The following is a 22,489-nucleotide window of genomic DNA, read 5'->3' as shown; positions in this document are numbered from 1 at the left end:
TTAGGAAATGCCAAAATTAAGGAAGCCCGTACAACTGTAATTTTGTCCCCTGGGTCATATGCATGACGATGATACAATTTTTAATTACATGAGTACATAACAGTTTTTTACATAGATTGCCGCATCAGTCAGTGCTCAGGATAGACTTGCTCTGGTGATGATTCGGGGTGTTCAGTAAAGGCGGCTGTTGCCTGTAGCACCCCCTGCTTCATTTGTTGCAGACATTGGAAGGTATATCCTCATGAATCAGGGAGGGGATTGCAAGGGAAGGGGGAAAAAAGGCTGTCTCTTGGTTAAAAGAGTTGAATGCTGCCCTGGAAAACTGGATTCTGTTGCTGCAGAGGATCTGTACATGGAGTACAGTTTGTTGAAAGTTTTTCTGTCACAATCAAAATGTCTGGCAAAAACAGCTAGGTTTCAGCTAAGTTTGATTGGGGGGTAGGGGTGAAATCATATAGAAATATTGTTTCATTTTCAATTTGTTAAGAAAAAAAGTTTTTGAATGAAGAGATTTTGTGGAAAAGCAGAAATAAGACTTGATTTTTCAACTTCAATATGCAGCAAAAGAAGAAACATTATCCTGCAGGGCATGGAACAACATTAGACCACTAGAATATGCTGCTTGTTATAGGGCAACACTAGTGTCCCGCCCACTTGATGGAGGAGGGATGGGTAAAAGGTTTGAAGGACACATATAAAGCAGGGGTTCTCAAACTTCATTGCTCCGCAACCCACTTCTGACAACAAAAATTACTACACAACCCCAGGAGAGGGGACCGAAACCTGAGCCCATCCAAGCCCCGCCAAAGCCCAAGCCCCACCACCTCATCCAGGGGGACAAAGCCAAAGTCCAAGGGCTTCAGCCCCTGGCAGGGGAGCTTGTCACCTGAGCCCTGCCACCCAGGGCTAAAGCCCTTGGGCTTTGGCTTCAGCTCTGGACAGGGGGGCTCTGGCTTCAGCTCCCGCCCTAGCAAGTCTAATGCCACCCCTGGTGACCCCATTAAAACATATCAAAACGGATATTGCAAGTCAGCTGCCAAAAGAATTCAAAGCCAAGACCATCATTTTTTTGAGACATACCATACTACCAAATAATAATAGTAAATTATATATAGTATTAACAAATACATCAGAGTGGAATTTAGCCAGATTTTATTCTGGTGGACAATTTATCTAATCAGGTTTGATTCTGAATTAAATAAAGTAGAAAAAAACCCTCACTGTCCTTTTCACCATGGCATCAGTTATACCCCAGATTTCATGGCAGGCTTAGTTTCAGGAGCTTAGATCATTAAAAATATCTTACCTGCAAGTTATGCAGAGGGTAGACAGAAGAACAAGTGCAAAGAAGATAATTCCAGTTATTATTGCCAGCATCATTGTGTTTTCCATTCCATCCTGCCTCACCACATCCATGGCATTAGGTTCTGTGATGTTCTTATATTCAAAGAGCATCGCAAAGCCCCTCCCACGATCTGTGGTCGTGATCAGCTCCATAATAACCTCCACCATCTCCAGAGATGAACTGAAGACCATGGTCTTGTTTAAAGGCAAGTTTGCCCCACAGAAGCGAGAGGAAAATGTGATGAGGTCAGAAACATACAAGACATCATGGGGACACACATCTGCTGAAGACTGCTGGGTGGTGGAGCTTTCTTTTGGTAAGACTGTTGTGGAGAGAGGCTGACTCTCTCCCATGACCTCATCTCTCCTTCTAGCAGTGAGGTGGGCAAGCAGGACTTTCCCTTTCAAATCTCTGTTCATCTCTAGGCCACTGATATTTTGCCGCTGCGTAGTGGTATTGCCAGCCACAGTGAATGGCAGTCCATCTGGCCGAGACTTAGCTATTTCTTTGGGTTCTTCCATCTGTCTGAACTGTTTTTCTTCAGATGTTTGTTTGTATTCTTCTTTTTTGGAGGTAGTTACTGGGAATCCATCATAGCGGCCAGCAAGACGCTTTGACTGAGCTCCTGGGCTGCTATGTTTCTGGGTTGCCTTTGACATCCCAGCCAGAACAGAGGATTTTGTAGGAGCAAGAGTGATGGGAAGGTCAGAGTTTTCTTCAGTAGGAAACATCTCCATATTTTTTCTTTTAGAAGAAGAAAAAAAACCATCCCAAGGGTCTGGAGTTTCATTTGAGCTCTCAAATACATCAAAGTCAAGAATTTCCAGGATAAGATGGGTTCTAACAGGAATGAAAAACTGCCACACACAGTGTGTCCCTGGGTAGTAGTTATTTGGAAAGCCTGGTGATAAAATAAGACCTCTTTCCATGGAGTCCAATACTGCACCACAGGAATAATATACCTGGAGGGAAACAGACAGACAAATAAAAAGCAAATTAAAATTTAAAAATCACCTTTTTTAAAATGGATGTATGTTAGTGCTGTAAACTAAGAAGATAGTATTCAGAGGTCTAGGCCTTTTACATCTACTATCTTAAAGTATCCATCTTCAGTTGGTTGACATAGAACATCCCTTAGGAAATTAAAATTCATAAAGCTTTTAAAAAGCCAATCTTCTACATTCACCATTTGGAGCATTAATATTTAAAACATATGATCACTTTTTGGACGTGTATGTTGCATGCCCAGTCTCCCTTTCTTTACGTGACACAAGTCTCAGATGGCAAAAGCTTTCATAGTATCAGTGCTTGCACTTGAGAGAAGGTAAAGAGACTGCTCTCTCACAGAACTTTCATGCAAGATTCCTCCATAGACACGGGGAAAGTAAATCACACCTCTGCCTTGGGCAATATTCTTTAAAGGAAGAAAATCCATAAATAATTAGGTCACCAGCCCCTGTCTAGGAGCCATGTGTTCACCAGTGTTAGTTGGAGAAAAAGGATTTTTTTTTATTTAAAATGATTAGTCATCTTGGTCTGTTATCTGTTAAAACACAAAAGAAGCTTGGCAGAACAACAGACAAGTCTGTATATAGCCATGAGGTCAAAACAGTCCAGATTTTTATTCTCTTTCTCCCTCCCTTGGTTCATTAAAATTAAAAAAGAATTGCTTTGAAACTCAAAGAATTATTAAATGTCCTCAAACAGTGGCCAGATTTGCTCTCCTTTGCAGATTTCCAGAACATGAATAAGTGATTTTCTGCAGATGCTTTCCATTTTTTTTGGCAGAGGGGAGTAGGGGTGGCAGGTGGGGACGAGAGAGAGAGACTATTTTATGCTGGAATTAAATTACTGCATGGCCAGATTTAGATAACCGTTGTTGTCCTAGGTCTAATGAAATAAGTAACAGGCCATTTTGGTGTTTTGGGGGCATGAGTTAGGTTAAAGCATCAAGTCTCAAGTACCGGTAATTACTTTATGTGTGGAAATTAAATTCTTCACATCTCCATCTTATCAGGAGACTATAATTCACTGTCAAACACTGTGTTTCATACTCAAATGGTAAAGAAACTACAATTCCTGCATACACATGCAGGCCTTGTCTTCACTTGGGAGGTGCATTCTTAACCTAAGTTAGCTAACTTGAGGTAAAATCCTACTGAAGACAGGGCAGTTCACATGCAGGTTAACAGGTGGAGTTAGAAACTATAGGAGAGCCTAGTAGAGTTAAAGCCTACGGTCTGATAGTCTCTAATTCAGTGGTGGGCAACCTGCAGCCCATCAGGGTAATCTGATTGCCGTCTGCGAGACATTTTGCTGACGTTGACCATGGAGATATACCTATCTCATAGAACTGGAAGGGACCTTGCAAGGTCATCAAGTCCAGCCCCCTGCCTTCACTAGCAGGACCAAGTATTGATTTTTCCCCAGATCCCTAAGTGGCCCCCTCAAGGATTGAACTCACAACCCTGGGTTTAGCAGGCCAATGCTCAAACCACTGAGCTATCCCTCCCCCCTAGTTCGACCATCCGCAGGCTCGGCCCCCCCGCAGCTCACAGTGGCCATAGTTCACCGTTCCTGGCCAATGGGAGCTGTGGGAAGCAGCGGCCAGCATGTCAAAATGTCTTGCGGCCCAGAATCAGATTACCCTGATGGGCCACAGGTTGCCCACTACTGCTCTAATTTTACCTGATAACCTGTCTGAGAGCTACAAACTGCCTTGTCTTCACTATGAGTTTAACTCAAATTAGCTAATTCAAGTTAAGAACACACCTTTTTACCTAGTGAAGACAAGGCAACAGAGTGTATAGTATGGTTTCCTTTGTTGGGGAATGGAAGAGGGCTTCTATGTTCTACGTTAGAAGGAAGTCAAAATCATGCAGATTTACCTCTGCAGGCCTGGTCTTCTGTTCGAACTTTTATTACTGTAAAGTTATTTACATGGGAAAAGTCATGTGTTGATTTGGAAAAAAAATCATTCTTCTGACATCCCAGTCACTGGAGTGTGCTACAAGTGTCACCTGAGTTGGACATTCTTTAGTAGGGCCCTGACATGAATTTATTTTTTATTTAAATGTATATGAAACTTGTATGAAAATTGCTAGAAGCAAACAGTATTTACCTTGGATGCGATGGGCGGTAAGAGCACTGGCCTAAGTCTACTCAAGCTCACAGTGACTGGAAGTTGCTGTGTGTCTATGTGAAATGAGCTAATGGTCTCCGTCCAGGTTCTGCTGAACAACTTGGTCATCACCAGAACCACCACTACAGATGTCCTGGTTCACAGGTGTCTTCTGACGCCAAAAAGGTGGCAGGGGGAGCCTTGCACACTGTTACTTATGCTATAACAGTTCAACAGATCCAGGGCTTTCAGTCCAGTACAGTCCATCCAGCACTTTTGACAAGTTCATCCCTTTTTCTATCCTTAGTTTTGGCTTGCATGTGCCATTCTGGGTGGATTATGTATATCTCCTTAGTAGAAACCCCCATCCGTGAAATCTCAGATTCAAAAGCAGATGACCAGACAGATTCCTTTTGATTCCCAGAACCACCAGAGGATGGCTCCAATATCTAGCTGGAAGACTGCTGAATGCCAGCAGGTAAAATGCTTCTCTCAAAGAGAGCAAGGGTGGGTGAATTGTATACTGCAAATTGCAAAATTAGGCTAGAACGGTCACCTCAATGGTGCAATCATTTATTTATTATAGCTTGAGAGTTTGGATTCAAAACTTTATCCCAGAGGAAGGACAACAAGAGACAGAATATGCAAGACAGCTGAGAAAAAAAGATTCCTGAAGAAGAGACAGGACTGATGAATTTATAATCCACAATTGAATGATTGAAAAACCATCCAGTGAATTTGAGTCATCTGTTCCAGAGGCTGAATATCATCTATTAAGATTTTCACCACATTTACCAATGTATAGAGTCATAGGCGTGCGGAAACATGCATTTAGGCAGAGAATTTGTGTGACACATTTTATTTTTAATCTTTCCAAATTATAGGAATTTTTTTAAAGTGGTAAAATCTGCCAACATCACTCAGATAAATCATGGGGAAGGCTAATCTTCTGCATCTCATAAGAAGATTTTAACAGATGGTCAGAGATTGGGCAGGGGGCTCTCACATCAGTCTTCTGAGATCTCATGAAGAATCTTATACAGAAGGAGCGCTATTGCAACAATGTGCCATCAAAAGATACCTTAACACAATGAGAATGGAAAGGTCACAATTGGGAGTGCTTATCCCCACCAGCACATGAAACTGAATGACCTGCTCAGACAGATGAAGGTTCCAAGGGATGAGGTGAGGAGAAGAGAAGGCATCAGGGGTCAGTGAATGGTTTGATGGTTTCTAGGCTCCAGTTATTGGAGATCCTGTAAATAGAGAGAGAAATGAAAGGAGGACAGAGAAAAGGAGAGTATGAAGATACCCCATACCATAATAGAGGTATAGAGCATCAATGAACACAATCATAGAGAAGGCTACCAGAGACATGGGTTGTTCACTGCTGGTAAGTTTGCCTAGGACTCTCAATTGTTTTTAAAACTCCATTGAATGGCCAATTCCCAGTTCACTGTGGTCAGGTATTACCCTGCTTACCTCCCAGTCTCAGACAGCTATCCCACACAGGTGATGAAAGTATAAATGTGGGCTGGAGAGGCTAATTAACCCACCCGGGTGCACCTGGAGGGTCTGCCAGACCTAATTAATGATGAAACCCAGCTGGGCAGAGGCTTTGTGGTGCTATAAGCAGAGGAAGTTTAATGCAGAAGGGGCTTTCCTGGTAGTAGCAAGTGAAGAGCGCTGTAGGGAACAAAGAAGTCCCTTGACGGGTGAGGAGAAAGCCCAAGGAAAGGCTTGGTAGGAAAGTGGCAGTAAGGAGTCTGGTGAAGTGAACCCTGATGGCCTTTCCTGGAGTCCCTGGACTGGAACTCAATGCAGAGGGCAGGCCTCAGTTCTCCTACCTGCCACCCAGAGAAGGTGGTGTGAAACCCTTGACATAAGGGGGCAAAGACTTTTGACAGCCCTCAAGGAGTGTACGGACCACTGGGCCTATAACTGAGGGCAACAGACCAAATGGAGGGATCTGATGTTTCTGTTGGACTTTCTGCCCTTCTGGAAGGGGTGGCACTGAACATGTCCTGGGCAAAGGGCTGAGTCATGAGAAAAGAGACATAGCACTGCAAGGCCGGAACAGCTGTGGGTAGAGGGTGCTAAAAAAGGAGAACCTACTATGCCACACCCAGCTGTGAGGAGGCAATCCAGTGCTGAGTGCAGTCTTCTACAAATGGTATTATCAGGACTCCATGTTTCTTGGGTAGAAGTAAACCACTGGTTGCGATGGCAGTGTCCTAAGACTCCATTGATGATGTATTTCCCTATTCCACTTTATAGAGACCCCTTGGAAGCAGAAATCTCTTCCCTTACTAAAAAATAAATAAATCCATCTTTCTCCATCATACATGTATAAGGTCTTATTCTGGGCTGCTCAAGAGTGGCTTACTGACTTTTGGCCCAAGAGGAATGAGGAGGTTGAGGCCTTTGTTTTGAGTTATAAACACAGGTGTAAGGATTCATATGGACTCTAGAACTGGATACAGTTTTGTGTAATATGAGATAGAACAAATCTAACACCCTGCTGCTTTGAATAAGCCACTCTAATAACATTGTCTGGACTAGAGGAATCCTCCCAATTGACTGCCCTGCATTCTGAAGATGTAGGATTGCTCCACACTGTTAAAGCTATTACAGAACAAGAGCCTAACACAAGGTATACTGCTCAGACCTCAGTGCTTAAGTCGCATTGGAAAAGGAGATAAAATGTCAAAGAAACAGAGAACTAAGTCCTTAATGTACAATAGCTGCCCATCTGCCAAACTGCCACAAATTTCAGAGACATGAAGGGGGGGGGGGGTTCCCATTGCAGGAGAAAAATCAGTGACACAGAGTCTGTGTGTCTTCTCCATGTAATCTGATTTAGTTACACCAGTCCTGGAACAGAGGTGGTCACAAATGACAAATAATCAATCTCTTTCAGAAATCTCAGTCTGAATAACAGTGTCAGATTCCCAGGGTGCAACTCTGCCCCAAGAATGGCCTCTACTTAAAGGGACTTAGGTAGAGAGTAAAGTCAGCTGTTCTTCCACAGCTCTGACAAACAGTCAATGTTTCTTCAAAGACTGAAAGCTGTGCTCATGCTAGTAAATAACTTGTAAAACTATGTGCAGCAGTGCCACCTAGTGACTCCCACCAGAACAATGCTTTCAGGGGTGCCACAAGTCACTGAATGGGGCTAACAAGACACCACCACTGTTCTCCATTTGAATGAGAGCTGCAAATATCATCTACCCTACACTTGCATCACACCAGCAAGAAAATTATTGTCAGTCAATGAAGCATATTATAGTAGAATTCCCTACCTTAAGATCAATTTGTACAACACTCAGGCTTCGATAGCTCTAGTAAAATAAGTCACTAGCGAGAGAGATGCATGCATCAGAAATGTACAGAAGCCAAATCTCCATCTTGCTAAGACAGAATGAATCCTGCTAGGCATTTTTCATGTGGAAGCCAGGTCACTCCAATTATTAGTATTATCTCTAACTGACACACCCACAAGCCATAACTTTTTTACCTGAACTCAAATGGCTCTTCAACATTGCTGTGAATTTTTCCCCTAACTTTGGAATTTACTTATTTTTTTACCCCAAAATCAAGTCACTTCCAATCCAGTTCCTAAAATCAAAATTGCCCCAGTGATCAGTGAGAATAAGCAAAAATGCCAAGTCAGAAATGGCTTATGGAAAGTAAGATTTGACTAAGCTGAATGATCTCTAGAAGAAATAAATGACTATAAACAAAACTCTACTGTGATTTCTATAACTTTACCACTCATAGGCCAAATCCTGCAGTTCTTGTTCAGACAGAGGCCCAAAATGAGCAGTTGACATCAATGTAGTTGTGTATAGTAACTATGGTTCTGACAGAACTGTGCAGAAGCCCTTTCTGGGCCAGTATACTGCAGCAGACAGTATGAACACTTTCCATTTTCACAAGTTCTGAATGATCACGAAGCAGACAAGTGTCAGAGTGAAGCAAAGGACCAAGTGGTTTGTGCCTGGTCACTCCTCTCTAACTCATGACGACAACGCGTATTTCATATTCTCTGTAGCAGATAGTTCAATCTGAGATTATTAATGCCTACATTTCCAGGCGCCGCGTGGGACTCTAGCTGAACCACTCCCGTTGATGTTAATGGGAAACACATAACTAAAACCCTTTGAAAGGGTCTGGGATTAGTGCCACCACCAACCTCACATTCTCTCCTTCCATGAGATGTCCACAGGACCATGCAAACCTGCAAGAAATACTTGCAAAAACCTGCAAGTGGACCAGCAGCCTCCACTTAGCTAAAGGGAATGGACCCTTTAAGATGTCCTCAGCCGGCACTGGGTGACAACCTTTGGCTTACAAACAAGGTCAATCAAAAGAGGCAGGGTGAAGAAGCTTGAGAACATGAGCTCTGCCCACCCACAAGAGAGAAAGCTGCTGGCATGAGGTAGTGCAGTGGACACAGAGGGAATATCAAGAGGGCCTTTTAGCATGTACCTAGTAAGAGGGAGGGATGTGCAAAGAAGCGCATTTATTTAAGGTGTAAGTTCCAAAGGGAAATCCAGCTGACGAGGGGGAGACATAAAGGAAGGTAAGCTATTAGCTCATTTCTAGCAAGAACCATGTTTGAGCACAATTCAAAAGAAAGGTGCCAACATGTTTTCCTTATCTACATTAGACACAGGGGGCTGCTATCTGCAGCAGCCTCGCTGCACAGTTGTCCCAGCACTGCAGGCAGGATCCAAAAATATTTATTTTAAAGAGGGAGGGAGGAAGAGACAAGAGAGTCCCCTCATCCTGTCATCTTGAGGTTTGTGTAACTCCTCACATTCAGAATTTCAGATTCACCAGCTTGGGACCTATCCAATGTAGTTTGTTTTCTTTTATATTTACTCACCCAGGAAATATCAGCTCCCTTGGAAAAGCACCAAGAAGCAGAATGAAATTCCCCATAGAGAAAACAAGACACACAATCTACTACAGTTTTAAACAAACACATATGAGGCAATCCAAGCCGTTGATAATGATAATCTAGTCTTTGCCATGCAACCAAAAACCTGGACGTCCCAAAAGACTATTTTTTCCTTTAGGCCATAGAAGTGCTATCACATACATTCTAGCTTTACAGCAAAGGTCTCACCTTTCTGTTGTTTGTTCCCAGTTCCCAGTTTCAGACTGAGCAAATAGACTGAAATGTCACTCTCAGTTCTGGCCCTGAACAAGCTAAATAAATGAACCCCCTTCTCAAACCGCGACCCATCTAAATTTCATAGGGGGAGGAATATAGCTCTAACACTGATCACTCCCTCTAACTTTTCATAATGGTGTGTTATTACCTCCCCTTCAAGGCAATGATTTTCATTGCTTTGCTTTGAACAGCGTACAAAGAAGACTTAACATTAGGGGTAGGAAGGGGCAAAGAGAAGATACACATGCACAGACTGAGGTACACAATATTCTTAAGGTCCAACTCAGAAATTCAGCTATTACCCTGTGCTGTCCTATCCTTTTCTGGAGGAGGCGTCACTTCTTTGAAATTTTGGTAATTTTTCCACAGTGAGGGCAGGGAATATTGCATGGGGGTTTTTGTTGTTGTTGTTGTTTTTAAAAGTGCCTCTTCCAGGAACAGCAGCCGGATCCTATCTCAAGACGATACCATTTGAGAGATCTATTGGAGCCTTACTCATACTGCAGCTAGCTCAAGAAGTGCCATAGGAGGGTGCAATTAGGATCGATTGCTGTCAGAAAAACCTATCTTGGGGGCCAAGGTTTTCAAGCTTTGATGGCTAACTTTAGGCACCTCACTTGAGGTATGGGAACCTCCAGCTCCCATAGACGCTGCAGATGCTCAGCACACTGTCTTAACCCCCCTCCCCCACACACACACACACACACAATTTTCTTTAAATGTTCAGTTTTAAAATCACAGGTTTGAAAGTGTTGGCAGGACTTAAGACCACCTCACCAGCTCCCTCTCCTTTCATTCTCCCTCAGGGACCTCTTTACAAATCTCAGTTCTACCAATAAATTCTGGGATGACTCAAACGGTGCAGAGCAAGGTGCAGTGTCTTGGTTAGAGATCCCTCCCTCTTGGAGCAGAGGGAGTTCATTCTGAATTAAGGATCTCTGGAACTCACTGGACTATTAGAACAAAACCAACCAACTAGAATGAAATGATGTGTGGCCTGAACCTTCAGTCAAAACTGGAAACAAACACAGAACTTTGACATTTACAAAATAAGAAAAAAAATTGTTCATTGTTTCTAGAGGTCTTTCTTGCTAACCTGGCATTAGCTGCAACACTCCCAAAAGTATAGTGTGGTTCCCAGCTGAAACCCAATGTCCTTTTCTCATAGGGATTTCTAGGCTGAAGAAGTCTGAGCTTTAGGATGCTTCTCAGGTCCCAGATTGTGCCACACCAAGACCAAAACACAAAGTCTCTCGCATGTCTTGCATTACACTCTCACCAGGTTGGTCTTCTATGTCTTTAAACCCCAATCTAGTGGCCTATATCTACACCAAGAAGTTAGTGTAGAAACAGCTGGAGAGTCTCAGACCATGTCTACACAGAAAATTAGGTTTCTCAGAGGTGTGAAAAATCCACACTCTTGCATGATATAGTTAAGCCAATGTAAGTACCTGCGTATACCGTGTTAGGTCGATGGAAGAATCTTCCTTTGGCCTACCTACCACCTTTCAGAGAGGGGGATTACCTATGCCAATGGGAGGTGTTTACATTGCAGCGGCTTGAAGTTTTAAGTGTGGACAAGCTCCCTCTGGTTTCTGGAGCCAGGCTGAGGGACGTACTGGACGCCGCTTCCAGCATCCCCCATTGGCCTGGAGCAGCGAACCGCGGCCAGTGGGAGCCGCGATCGGCCAGACCTGCGGACGCAGCAGGTAAACAAACCGGCCCGGCCCACCAGGGGCTTTCCCTACACAAGCGGCATCCCAAGTTTGGGAAACACCAATCCAAGGTCTTTCTTGATAAATAACTAAGCCAGCCCAAGCCCACACCCAGAAATCTGGGAAAACTAAACACCCTCCTGGGTGCCCTTAACAGGTAGAACTTCCCCACTGGCAAGTATTTAGGGTCTGTGTAGATTCAAACAAACAAAATCTTTATTGGGCAAAGGGAACAGTCGTAAAATTGGGAAAACACAACAACAAAATATATATTTAAAACACAACAGCAAATAAAGAGTAAAACCCACTCCCTTTCCCAGTAACTTTGACAATTGTTCATTTAACTGCCTTCCCACCTGCTCATGACAATGTCCCACAGGTACCATCTCACCCATCTACCAAATCCCACTCATGGTTTGGATCAGTGAGTCACAATAACCCACGTGTCTCTTTGTAGATCTCTCTCCAATACCAAGGAAGCAGCTTGCTAGTCTCACGCGGAAGTGCCATCACCTAACCCAGTTTAGTGATTCAGCTTTATATAAGGTGCTGGGTGAGCACAGCCTTTCCAGAATCCACTCAGCTCTGTGGCTGTGCTCTGTTGTCCCTCACTGTGGAGTCCCCGCTGGAGAGGAGCCAAGAGCACCTGAGACTTTTGAGCAGAATCCTGGATGCCTGGGAATGAGCTCTTTCCTCTCCTTACGAGCCCATTACCCCCTGCAAAATCCATGTTCACATATTATTATGGCCACTAACCAGTATCACTAAGAGAATTGTGAGTAGCTGGCCTATGTACGTGAAGCTCTATTCAGCAGCACTTGTCATAGAGGAAGTAGAGAGCTTTTTCCCCTCTGGAGCATCGAGCCATAGGCCTTACACTTTATTATTTTTAAAAAGGTGACTGCTCATGGGTGTAGGACATTTGATGTTAGATGTATTACAGGCAAAGGTAATACAGACTCGATCCTAAAAAAGTAGCGAACCATGTTGTTACCACTGTGTATGACACTACGGTGCCCTCGGTGCTTTACAGATAGGCATGAAGATAACAAGAGCCCTGTACCTAACAACTTATAATATCACATTGCATTCAAACTCTGTGTCACATGTGGGAGGTGTTGGATAGTCCATTTCTGAGACAGGGAGGTGTTAAATGTAGAAACCTTTATAGGTTGGATAAGACAGTGGTTCTCAACCAAGAGTTTGGGGCCTCCTGAGGGGCCACAAGCAGGTTTCAGGGGAGTGCACTAAGCAGGGCCAATGTTAGACTTGCTGGAGCCCGGGGCAGAAAGCCAAAGTGCCGCTGTGCAGGGCTGACGCCTGGGGCCCTGAGCCCTGCCACCTGAGTCTGAAGCCGAAGCCTGAGCAACTTAGTTTTGTGGGCGCCCTGGTGGTGTGGGGCCCGGGCAGTTGTCCTGCTTGCTACCCTCTAACGCTGGCCCTGGCTTTTATATGCAGAAAAACAGTTGTTGTGGCACTAGTGGGCCGTGGAGTTTTTATAGCATGTTGGGAGAGGAGGGGGCTCAGAAAGAAAAGGGCTGAGACTCCCTGGGATAAGAGACAGATTAATGCCTATCCACAGATGTTTGTCAGGATATGCGACTATCTGGCTATAAATAATGAATTGCTGCTCTGGTAGAGGCAGGGAAAGAGGTCTCATTCCTTTTCAGATTCTCAACTAGGATTTAGTTGGACTGGCCTTGGAAAAATTCTTGTCAGTTACAAACCACAGCACTCCACATTTTATTTGATCAGGGACATACACACAATTCTTCTTCCTGCTACACTAGTAAATTCACCCACACTGCTGCTTACAGGATTCAATCTTGGGTTTCTGAAGCAGGGATGAACAGACTTTAGTGCTGTCTACAGACTGCAGTTAAAGCCATTTCCAGCTCCCATTCATCTGTGCCTATTGCGGACATGTGTTTTCAGCAATGGGTAACATTTTCTTTTGGGATTTGAGGAAAAACCAACACTGCATTTTTGAACAGATGCTCTTGTTATTTTGGTAGGGAACAGCAGTTCCACTACAAGAAAGCGATTATGGGATGTGACATTTCCACTCTGAAAATCCCATTTCTAGGAAAGGGTCCAAGTCTCTTCATAATCCTTCCTGGCACACACCTGACAGCTTTACAGGACCCTGTTTTCTTGTGTATCACTAAACTTTCTACTATTTTTTCTCCAGTTTACAGGAGAATGAAAAATGCAGGTAGGACTCCTAAGTAAGGGAAGACTATAAAAGCCTATTGCTACCAAAGTCAAGGAGGGCAATAAGATTATTTAGAGTAAAGGAAGGGAAGGACTAAAGTCTAGTGGGTAGAGCAAAGAACTAGATGTCTGTACTCCTGGGGTCCAGTCTAAAACCTGCTACTAATTTGCTGTGTAAGTTTAGGCAGGCACTTAACCTTTCTGTGCCTCAATCTTTCCATCTGTAAAATAGGGATACTATTTACTCACCTCACAGGGAGGCTGTGAAGCTGAATTCATAATTCTGGAGGGCTTAGGAGACACTTACATTTTACTCCATAAGCGTGCGAGTACTGTCTCTCAGTCAGGGGAGACATCCACAAACAAAGGCCCTTCTGATACCAGGCTGCATTTTGGACTCTTTGTTTCAAAGCATACAAACAAATTAGATAATAAACCTTCTTGCTAGAAGGTTGTAACATGACACTACTTTATTACCTAGAATACAGAATACACAAGAACCCCAAAACAGGAGTTCAGTTCTCTGCTGGGAGCCCAGGGAGAAAGGACTGTGTCTCTGGAGGGCGGAGAGAACTGCTAGCACCCTGGATAGAGCAGTGCTGCTAGCAGGGACTGGGGGAGCGAGAGACAGCTCCTGGCTGGCTGCTGGGGTTTGCAGGTGGTGGCCCTGAGGCAAGGGCAAAGAGGATGCTGGGGCCAGGAGGAAGTGGCCAGACAATTCGCTGCAGTAGCCACTAAGGGAAGTGGCTGAACAGCAGACTGCAGGTCCCCTGGAATGGGGGAGCACGGTGTGTGGCATGGCCGGAGGGCTGTGTCGCTGAAGAGGACACTGCGGTCCTTGGAGAGATGTGGGTCCTAGAGCAAGAGTGATGGCGGCAAGGCATGACCCGAAGAGGGCGCACTAACACGCAGAGCGAATTCTCAATACAGCCAGCAGGAGGCGCCAGAGTGGTGAGTGAGCCCCATTACAGCGGGTCTGCACAACTGGCTGTAGATGTGGAAGCAGTCACATGTTCTTCACCAGCCTGCTGGACTGTTAGGCAGGCCATCCCCCCAAGTATGCATCAATCAAAGCAGCCGCAGAAGAGGCACGATAAGATCAGCAGTCTCATTACAGAGGCCCTTGGTATCCCCCCGCCACCTGGCCAGCTTCACAGCTGCAGACTAATGTATTTTGATACCTAGTCTCAAGCAGATTGCATAATTGTACCATGAAGTCACTGTCCCTCCTCTCCCCCACATTCGATTTTCTCTGGAGGAAGAAATTACAGAATAAACATGGGCACTCCGACGACCATCAGGCAGAACAACAAGGCTCTCCGGCTTCTACAGAGAACAACAGAACTGGTTTTCATTTATCTGTAAGCGTTTTCCAGCTTACAAACAAATGCTTGTTCCCAGACGCACAAACAGAGGCTATTTTCGAACAGTTACTCACTGAACACTACAGCTGTCCATGATATAATCAGCAGCTCTTTAACAGCAACATAATCAGCATCTGTACAACATTTCAAATCACAATTTGTATTTGTGTACAGTGCAAGTACAGATATACTAAACCAAAATCCCAGAACTGAACATCTATGTTATTTGGAGAAGCTCAGATGAGGAACCAAAACTTCAGCATCTCTAGCATCATTTAGAGATGGGTCTTGACTGTAAACTACTATATAAACATGATCTTTGGGCAGAATTTTCAGGAATAGTCACAGATTTTGGCTGCCAATTTGAGACACCTTGGGCCTGATTTTTAGAGAGGATGAGCACCTGTAGGTCTTATTTACTTTAGTAGGACATGTAGATGCTCATTGCTTTGAATATAAGAACCAAGGTATCACGATGGGCTCCCAAAAATGGAGGCACCCTGAATCTTTCATAAAAGCAACTTCAGCAACCATAGCAAAATGCAACGATGTTTTACTTCTTCAGGATTGTCATATATATATATAGACCTTTTCATATGCATCTAACAAAACTCCTATTCTTCACCAAGACAGCTCAACAATATAGTAGCTTTCACTTTACTATACAGCCTTTACCCTCTAGCTAAGAGCAAGAGCAGAAAGGAGAAGACCCAGCAAATAAAGGGAGATTTACTGACCTAATTTTACTGCTATAACTCCACATAAACACTCCCGTTCCAGTATAAGAATGCTTTTTCCGGGTTTACCTTAAACCCCTTCAAAAAATGATGTAAGCTAAACCAGGAAAAGGCATTCTTATTCCAGAATAAGAGGGTCCTTACAGGGAGTCATAAAATAGGCTACATCTACACTACAGGGGGGAGTCGATTTAAGATACGCAAATTCAGCTACGCGAATAGCGTAGCTGAATTCGACGTATTGTAGCCGACTTACCCCGCTGTGAGGACGGCGGCAAAATCGACCTCTGCGGCTTCCCGTCGACGGCGCTTACTCCCACCTCCGCTGGTGGAGTAAGAGCGTCGATTCGGGGATCGATTGTCGCGTCCCAACGGGACGCGATAAATCGATTCCCGAGAGGTCGATTTCTACCCGCTGATTCAGGCGGGTAGTGTAGACCCAGCGATAGCACTATAATTATACCAGTATAGTTATGCTGGCAGATTTCCCTATGTAGACAAATCTGAAGCACCCTGGAGGGGGCAACAGTAGACCTATTGGTGAGAACATGCCTGAAATACTGGTCATTTCTGGATCCCTTTGTTATAGGGGAGAAACTGACAAATTGGAAATAGTTCTGAGAAGAGCAACAAAAATTGAGATGGATGGGAGATTAAATACATATAGTTTCGCTAAGCAAAAAGACAAGGGGCTGGGGAAACATTCTACCATTTTGTTTTGTTGGCCTTTGTGACAGGGACCAAAGTTTTCCCTCTTTGTTTGGAAAGAGCCTAGCTCATTATGTGCACTACTGCAATCTATATAAATACTTGATGGTACAACAGGTAGTAATGGGATGAAGTTAAGAGACAAAGTTTAGACTGGATATTAGCAGAATATTCCTGCAGTGAGAGCTGTTAGGTTGTTGAATAGTCTCCCAAGGCAAGTGTGGAAGCCCCAATACTGGAAACATTTATAAACTAGAGAAAATACTAGTACAAGTGTACAATATAGATAAGAGTTCTGCACTGGCAGAGAAGTGGACTAGATCTGTGGTTCTCAACTTTTCCTCCATACTGCAACCCCATGTTACAATTTGAAGGTTCAGAATCCACTCCTCTTCCTAAATCTATCCAGGAAGAAAAAGGATGTTGAGAACCCTTGGTGCAGTGGGTCTTTCCCACTTCTGGATTAATGTATTACATTAGAAGCAGAATTTCCAAATCCATTCTTAGAGGGTGGGGGAGGACAGGACTTTTAACTAGCAAACAAGATCTGTATTAAAAGCAGAAATCTGCCTCTCATTAGTAGCTCACACAAACTAGTGTTACCCTATGGTATAAACTTCCAGGGTCATACAATAAGTTCAGTGCAGATGCAAATAGTCTTTGCTCACTGTTTTTTCCTCTCATCTTTACACAAACTTTTGACAGCTATAAAGAAGCTACAATATACGTAAGATAACAGACACCATGGAGAGGTGGAGTTCGTGGAGTTCACAAAAACAACTGTTGTCTTCTCATAGATTTTTTTCTAAGTCCCAAAATTCATGGCTGATCCTTGGGAAAACTAGTTCTTGTGTGACCGTAAATGCAATAGGTTCAAACCCTATTAGGGCTGGGAATTGCTGAAGTGTGCATTGCTTTTTTTAGAGAGGTTCTGTGGTTTGGATGCAAAATGCCATATCAAACAAGATCCTACCTTCATACAAAGCCGCCATCCTGTTTTTCCCCACTTTTTGAAGCAAATGCAATGCCAAGTGCTCTCATTTGGAAAAAATAAAAAAAATTAATGCCTCAGAAAGAGAAACAAAGGCATCATTTACAGAGTCTCCTCAGGCAAATAATCATGAATTTGATGGGAGCACCATAAATAACAAAAGTAAACTGTTGTAATGAAGAGTTCAAGATGCCATGATCATTTGCTTCAGGGCTTTAATAGGTCAATATAGGTTCTTTTCCTACTAGACTGAGCTCCAATTAACAAAATTTATACAACACACCATAGAAAAATGTAATAGTAAACGATATGGCTGGTGGAAATTGGTGGGGGTGGAGAAGGAACTCTCAGAAGGTCAATCTGGTTTTCATTTTCTAGAAACTGAACAGGCCAAAGCAGCTCAAATTAAAGAGTAAGGGAACATGGTCAGAATGTGTTTGAACTTCTCAGCAACAAAGAAAAATGTACACCAACCAAAACCTATACAGTTGCAGTAAAAGAATCTTGTTTGTAGTCCAGTATAGGTCAATATATGCTGTGTATGTCCACGAAGATACATTTGGATAGGTTGTTTGTTTGTTTGTTTTTAAAAAGTAGTTTTTTGTTATGGAAGTCGTTTCTTAAAAGAAAATTCAAATCACTAATCCACATACTTCTCCACTGTCCAAAATTTAAAATAAAAAAAAATTATCAAAGCAGAAACAGACTACCTGGGTAAGTCTCTTTCAAGCCTTTACCACATAGTCAACGAAACACCCACCCACTCTGTTTCATGGCCAAAAAAGATTTTGAGCTTTAAAAAATAATCCACAGCTATACACACATAAAAGTGCCTTGCAAATCAATAAAGGCTGGTTTGAGCTTGGATTTCTTTTTCAACCACATGAAGCGATTGTTCCTCATCACGGCACTTTGGATGTTTCACATGTTGGGTGTTTATGTTGTAAAACCATATGGAGAAGAAAACATTCCACATGTGAAAGCTCATCTGCAAACATTCCATCTCACCACTTGCACCACAGAATCATTACTGTGCCCCCTCAGATACTCTTCTTGTCATTCAAGGAAACAAGTTCAAGGTAAGGAAATAGGGATGAGGGGGCCTTACAGAGAGGACATTTATAATGATTCTTTAATACTTACAAACACAATTTTGGAAATAATGTTTTGTTTATAACTACATTTTAAAATTCACTAGGTATCCAAAAATCTGTTATAGTTCAGACGGTGGGAGTATAAATGGCAGCTCTTTTCCCTACCTCACTGTGCCTGGGCTAATCGCTTCTTGTGTGTGCTGTAAAGGGAAATTTACAAGACTCCTGCTCTGCCAGGACTTCAGAGAGCAGGATGCTTGTAAATTTCACTTTACAGCCTAGACACAAGGACAGACTATTTTGGGCGGGGGTAGGGAGAGAGAGATGGAAAATGAGGAAGCCTCAGGGGCACTGCAGCCAGAGGAAAAACTGACATTGAATTTGTTATTATAGGGTCCCAACCAGAGAGCAGTTTATTTTTCCTAATAAATCTGCTTTGCAGATGCCCTTTCTTCTCTCCCTTTCAAGTTACCAGGAACCTTGGAATAAGTTACTGTTACTTTTAGAAGCAAGTCAAAACCTTCAGCCTACCAGGCTTGATATTGTCAAGGCCAGCCTTAAAAACAAACAGCTACATGGGGCCCTGAAACTCAAACAGGCAGCTCTTAACTCCATTTGAAAACACAACTCCCAGTCAGTCAGATACCCTCTCCCCACTACACATATGCACAGACCTATGCTGTTGGCAGCAGACCAGAGGACTAGCAACTCATGGCTTGATCATCAGTTCCAGCAGCTTGAGGTCCCACATATTATGCAAACCCTGAAAATTATCCCTTTAAAAGGGACTGAACTATCACTCTGGGCTGAAGAGTTTGGTAACCGAGGCAGCTCGGAGCCCTGCTAAGTGGAACATGTACAGGCAATTAACCCAGGAGGGCTCTTGCCCATCAGGTAAATTGCCAGTCCCTTACTTATCTTCAATCAGTCCACTTTAGAAAGACACCCTTAACTCTGCAATAGCTCTGAATGGAGTCCCATGTTCCCTTTTGGTCTGATGTTGCAATCTGGTAGCTAATAAAAAGAATGAGAAGAAAATTGGACGAAAATGCAGACAGAGTAACAGGTTATGGCTGATTCATCAATTGCTTGCATCTAATTAACTTGCCTTTGTTTGGAGCTTTGATTCCCACCCACACCTTATACTTAAGAAGTAATGGTGATCCACATGCTCCCCAAAACTATGGGCTTCTCTTAGTTTAATTAGATATTTGTAAAGCTCTTTGAAATCCTAAAATAAAGGTGCCGTGAAAGCAAAGTATTAATGACTGTTCTGCCATTAAAGGTCTCCACCTAACACTGAGTACAGATGCAGGGCTGAGTGCCCCACTTCTTCAGTGTCCCTCTACTACCAATAGTCAGCAGCACCTGCTGCCTGATCCCAACTCACTGACATCCAGGAGAAGACTGTAATTGACTTCAGTGGGCTTTGGAACTGGCTCCTAGAAAGAAAAGAAGCACACAAAGGGAATGTGGCTTTTTCTTCTCACACTTCTTCTTCTTCTTCTTCTTAGCATATGTGCAATGTGCCTCAGGTGGCACATGACCAGGATTTATCACCAAATTTGGTCCGCTGGTTGGATCATTAGCTTCCCTGGCTTGGGCCAGGTACTGACAGGGAGTGCAACGTGAATGCTGATCCACACACACACACACACACACACACACACACACACACACACACACACACACACACACACACACACACACACACACACACACACACACACACACACACACACACACACACACACACCCCACTTGGATCACTTCTCACTATGTTTCATGTATGTTTTATTGGGGATGGAATGAGTAGGGATGCACCTTATCGCAGAATGCTAGACTGGACAATTCACTACTACAAGCTGTAACAAGGATTAAGGTGTTCTCAGATGGAGTCTAAGTGATTTCAAGAGATGAAGGTACTAGTAAATAATTTGACAGGATAACTTTTGTATAACTAGTCTACACATAACTCAAGATGCTATAGACCCACCAGTAATATTCAAGGACTCGTCCAAGCAGAAAATAATTTTGTTCTATTAGCACCTTTCATACTCAAGGCACAGCCTAACCCCTTCCTCCCATCTAATTAAGACTCAAGTACTAATTATAGGCAGCAATATCAGTAAATTTGACATTTAATGTTTAGTGTTCATAGTCCTAAGGAGCCAATGCAGAGCCAGGTACTACTGCAGCATTTTAGCTTTGAAAAAAATTCCTACAGGGCTTTAAAAATTCACAAGTTAAACCATAGTAGCAGAGCAATCATGTAGGCAAATAAGGTATGCTCAACACGGAAAAGGACATAGGAGGGAGGATCTGAGAACAGTCTTCAAATATGTTAAGGAATATTATAAAAAGGATGGTGATCAACTGATCTTCATAGCCACTGAAAGTAGAACAAGAAGTAATTGACTTAATCTGTAGCAAAGAGATTTAGATTAGATATTAGAAAGTTTTTCCTAACTTTAAGGATAATTAAGTACTGGAATAGGTCACCAACGGAGGTTGTGGAATCCCAGTCATTGGAGGCTTTTCAGAACAGATTTGATAAACACCTTTCAGGGTTGGTCGAGGTACTTTGTCCTGCCTCAGCCTGGGAGGGGATGGGATGGACTAGAGGCTTTCTCAAGGTCCCCACCAGCCTTACAGCCTGTGATTCTAGGAGGTGCTATGCTAGACCTAGTCATTGTTCCATTTAGGCCAGTGTTTGGTATCCATCTTCTGGTAGTATTTGGCACCCAATATTTTAAAGGCAAAACAAAAACCTTAATGCCCCCATGTCTGTCATGTGAAAGAAGAAGAAAAAAAACCCACACACACTACTATTATTTCTTGGTTATCACAGGGGAAGAGAAAGAGTCCCCTTCTCTTTTCAGATAGTGCTATGGGATCATTTGCTTCAAGCTGGACAACTACCAGAGAGTCAGAAGGGACTTTGGTTACAGTTTTCATCCCAAGGACAGTTTGTATCTCCAGTGGTGCAGGACCCCATTAACTTCTATAATGTACGTGATTCCATATAATTTCATGATTCCTCCACTGCTAAGTTACATCCCTTGGCCTCTTGATCTACATCAGGGTCTTGGTGGGAAAAAAAAAATCATGGTCCAACTCTAAAGAGAGTCCCGTGTGATATGCAAGACTTGAAGTCAACTTTGCAAGTCTTTCCCATTTTCAGCCTCTTCAATGCTTAAAACGTTTTTGGATCACATTGTTGATCAGTGAGATGTTAAAGAGAAAGAACTAGACTCAAAATATTCTCTCACACATAAAATTGCCAGGAACTAGGCATGCAAACTCCAGGGTCTCATTTCTTCAGAACCTCCACATGAACTTTATCCTCTAAGAGAAAACCTCCCTATATATTCTAATTGAAATACCAGTCTGACCAGTGGCAAGATGCAGACTAACATGAATGAAAAATAAGAGTTCAATGACCTAAATCAATTATGTTTTAAGGGCACTGATTTGGACTCAGTAGGAAATATTTTAGACAGGAAAAAAGAACTAAATGGGATCATTCACTGAACTGACCTGGAAATGAAGCAGAAATTTTGTAAATAAGAAGTTCATTGCAAACCAGTTGTATATATCAGTTGGAGTGGGTTAAAAAAAGCACAGGAGTACTTGTGGCACCTTAGAGACTAACAAATTTATTAGAGCATAAGCTTCAGTGGACTACAAAAAAGAAGAGATTTATTATATAACAAATGAAATAATGGTCCAAATTTGCGGTGTACTGAAGTGAACAGTATAGTAAAAGTTACCACTGCCACTACAAAACAAGTGTTACACATTCCATTCCTGAAGATGGACAGTATAGAAAAATTGACTTCCAAATATAAACAAGTCGTTAATAGGGACTTTGAAACCATACATTTTGATTAATCAAGACAACCCACATTCCTTGTGTATATGCAAAAATAAGTGATTTAATTTACAAGGAGTTGAGAGGAAAATTTAAAATTTAAGAAGCAACTACAGGAGATCAGAATCAAATACTGTAGCTAGA

The 22,489-nt window shown here is 42.9% G+C and overlaps 1 protein-coding gene across 3 annotated transcripts in view; it reads right to left on the bottom strand.

Annotated features, from left to right (window-relative positions):
• The window catches only part of LOC101932741 (uncharacterized), a 52,407-nt gene that overhangs the window by 23,665 nt on the left and 6,253 nt on the right, over positions 1-22,489 (bottom strand). For 2 of the 3 annotated variants that reach the window (XM_005308616.4, XM_005308614.4), the window contains exon 2: positions 1,307-2,307. In XM_005308616.4, coding sequence (XP_005308673.1) covers positions 1,307-2,307 — 1,001 coding nt within the window. Of the gene's footprint in view, positions 1-1,306; positions 2,308-5,547; positions 5,723-22,489 lie in introns of all 3 variants that reach the window. The other variant, XM_065568485.1, reaches the window with a different exon arrangement.

Source organism: Chrysemys picta, chromosome 15 (genome assembly GCF_011386835.1).
Source record: "Chrysemys picta bellii isolate R12L10 chromosome 15, ASM1138683v2, whole genome shotgun sequence".
Classification (NCBI taxonomy): domain Eukaryota; kingdom Metazoa; phylum Chordata; order Testudines; family Emydidae; genus Chrysemys; species Chrysemys picta.
Note: the sequence above shows the minus strand (reverse complement) of the source record. Positions and strands in the feature narration are given on the sequence as shown.